General features: G+C 29.9%; 1 protein-coding gene across 1 annotated transcript in view; it reads left to right on the top strand.

Moving 5' to 3' along the window:
* Positions 1–1,154, top strand: part of LOC112527607 (probable acylpyruvase FAHD1, mitochondrial) — a 4,725-nt gene extending 3,571 nt beyond the window's left edge. The window contains exons 6-7 of the mRNA XM_025138337.1: positions 476–593; positions 705–1,154. Of these exons, the coding sequence (XP_024994105.1) occupies positions 476–593; positions 705–811 (225 nt within the window). The 3' untranslated portion in view covers positions 812–1,154. The remainder of the gene's footprint in view (positions 1–475; positions 594–704) is intronic.
* Positions 1,155–2,631: the final 1,477 nt, after the last annotated feature.

Below are 2,631 nucleotides of genomic sequence, written 5' to 3'. Positions count from 1 at the left end.
GAGGACGGGGGCTGGCGGACGGTGGCCGGAGAGAGAAGAGAGGAGGGAGGAAAGTTTTAAAATACCAAAAATATCCTTGCATTAAGATTTTAATTCAAAATTGCCAAAATTATAAATTTCCTAATTTATCTATTGATTTATGGTTAATATTGGTTCTCACAGTTACCACAAACTAATTAGTTCTCATTTGATTAGGCCCCTATATATATATATATATATCTACCTTTTTCAAGCCCTGATTCTAGACACGAAAGATAGTCACTAGAACCCAGTAGCTGTGACCCCTTGCCGGCCGCAAGTGTTATTATGCTTTGTATCTGACAGGTTGAGTTTCATCCTCTTGAAGTTAACTTAATTTGTTAACCAGGAATTTACCATTGCTGCCGCTTTTGACCAACCCAATTGACTCTATCTCGCTGAATGTAGGCCTAAATTTTATGTGTCATATTATCTACACCAATGTTTTACCCCTCAGGTAGATGGAGAAATACGGCAAAAAGGGTCAACAGCAGATATGATGTTTAAGATCCCGTTTCTGATCAGTTATATTAGCTCAATGATGACACTTCTTGAAGGCGATGTCATACTAACAGGTTGGTTTCTTTCAGAAAATGTCGATATTTGCCAAGGGTTACAGTAAATGACCGGCTTGTCTTAATTTTGCCTATTAATAAAAATATGATTTGCAACTTAATCTTGTGCAGGAACCCCAAAGGGTGTTGGGCCAGTTAAAGTTGGTCAGAAGATAGAAGCTGGCATAACTGGGCTCTTGGATATGCACTTTGACGTAGGAAGACGTCAAAAGACCTGATCGAAATCCCGGGTTGAAGTGCCTAAAATTTGCCTAGTTTCAAATACAAAGTTGAACAATTTCATGGGCATTAATCTTGAAGCATTTTGTTAGCAATCAACAGTAGTTTCATGAATCTTGAAGCATTTTCTTGGCAATCAACAGTAGTTTCCTCAGGAAATGCTTGAGAATAAACATTTAGTTGATCTTAAAGTCCAAGACAGAAAATTTATCTGCTGCTTTCATGTCTGTGACTATCAATAATGTAATCAATTCTGAAGGTTAGAAGGTCCAAAGGTTTGCAGAATTTGGAGGGATTTAGAATTGAGTTTTATTTTAATCCCAAAAATATTGGATTTAGAAATCTTATAAGGTAGTTGGTATTCCATGAGATTTTATAAGATTTGCTTGTAAAAAATGTGCCAAAATATGTTTAAAATATTTGTTTTATATTAATCAATTGAAAAGATAATGTAATTATTTTTGTAACTTTTTTTTATATAAAATGTCTATAAATAATGAAATTCAATTCCATTATAAATCCTATAAATCAAACACATCAATTTTTTCACTTCCAAATCCTTTTACGAAATCCAAATCTTTCAAAACATTCGGTCAAATAGGGTTGCATATAGGTTGGGTTGAAGACATTTTAACAAGCAAACCCAACCAATGTTTGCGGTTTGAAAAATCTCGACCCAACCAATCCAAACAATCTACAACCCAACCCAAACCATGCGGGATGGATTGGTCGAATTGAAACTTTGATACATCATTTTACAATCTAGTTAAGCGTAAAGTGTTTAGAAGTAAAATCAAAATAATAACATATAAAAAGACTAACAAACTCAAAATTAAGGTGATGGTTGATGCAAATAAGAAAATAAAATTACGGTTGAAATTGTAATATAATTTTGAATATAGATAATCATGAGTTGGTTTAATGTCTAAACTATATATATTAATCAACGATTTAATAATCTTCATAGTGCAGAAAGGCATCCGGTTCATCGGGTTGGGTTCAAATGACCCTAATCCAATTCCAACCCAATAGATGTGATTTGGTTTAACTTTGTATCAATCAGGCATGTATCGTTTTACCTCACGTAGAATTTTTTTGGTTTAGCCGGTTTGATCGGTTTTTTGAGCACCCTTATTCTAAAACCAAATAAATTTTAAGAATAATTCTATTTAAGTGAATTTCTTGTGTTGTTTTGTTTTTTTAAGATTTTTTTTTATTTTGTAAGATTTTTAAAATAATATATATGGTATGAATATTAATTGTTATTTCTTATATTAATTATTAATAAATATTAATTATTAATTGATATTGATTATAAATTATTAAGTAATATTAGTTTCAATATAATTAATTTTAACTATTAAGTTTCATCTAGGCTCTGAGGCCACATCATGACCCTTATTTTTCATAAAACTGTTTGTTACAAGGGTTAATTCTAACAAATAATAATCTATTTTTATAAAAAAAATTATTATATTATTGTTTTTTTTAATTACTATGACGTACTTGTAAATTATTTTTATTAAAGCATTTACTTTTAAAAATTTACTTATTATAGTAATAAATAATCTTTTTTATTTGAACTAAAATGGCATGTCATAGGTTATCGGGTTACCATGCCTTGTCATTATCCACATACAATATCCACGTGTAACATTGTTGACATCACGTTTCTTATTAAAATTCTAATTTCAAAAAAATTAAATTTACATGTTATTTGATAAATATATTAAATTAATTAAAAAAATAATTACTCATTAATATAGCAATATTAGAAAGACTTGTAGATCACAATCTATCTTCTTAACATTTTAGAAAA

This window comes from Cynara cardunculus (assembly GCF_001531365.2).
Source record: "Cynara cardunculus var. scolymus isolate 2C chromosome LG 15, CcrdV1, whole genome shotgun sequence".
NCBI classification, from domain to species: Eukaryota; Viridiplantae; Streptophyta; class Magnoliopsida; order Asterales; family Asteraceae; genus Cynara; species Cynara cardunculus.
This window is presented reverse-complemented; position numbering and strand designations above follow the sequence as displayed.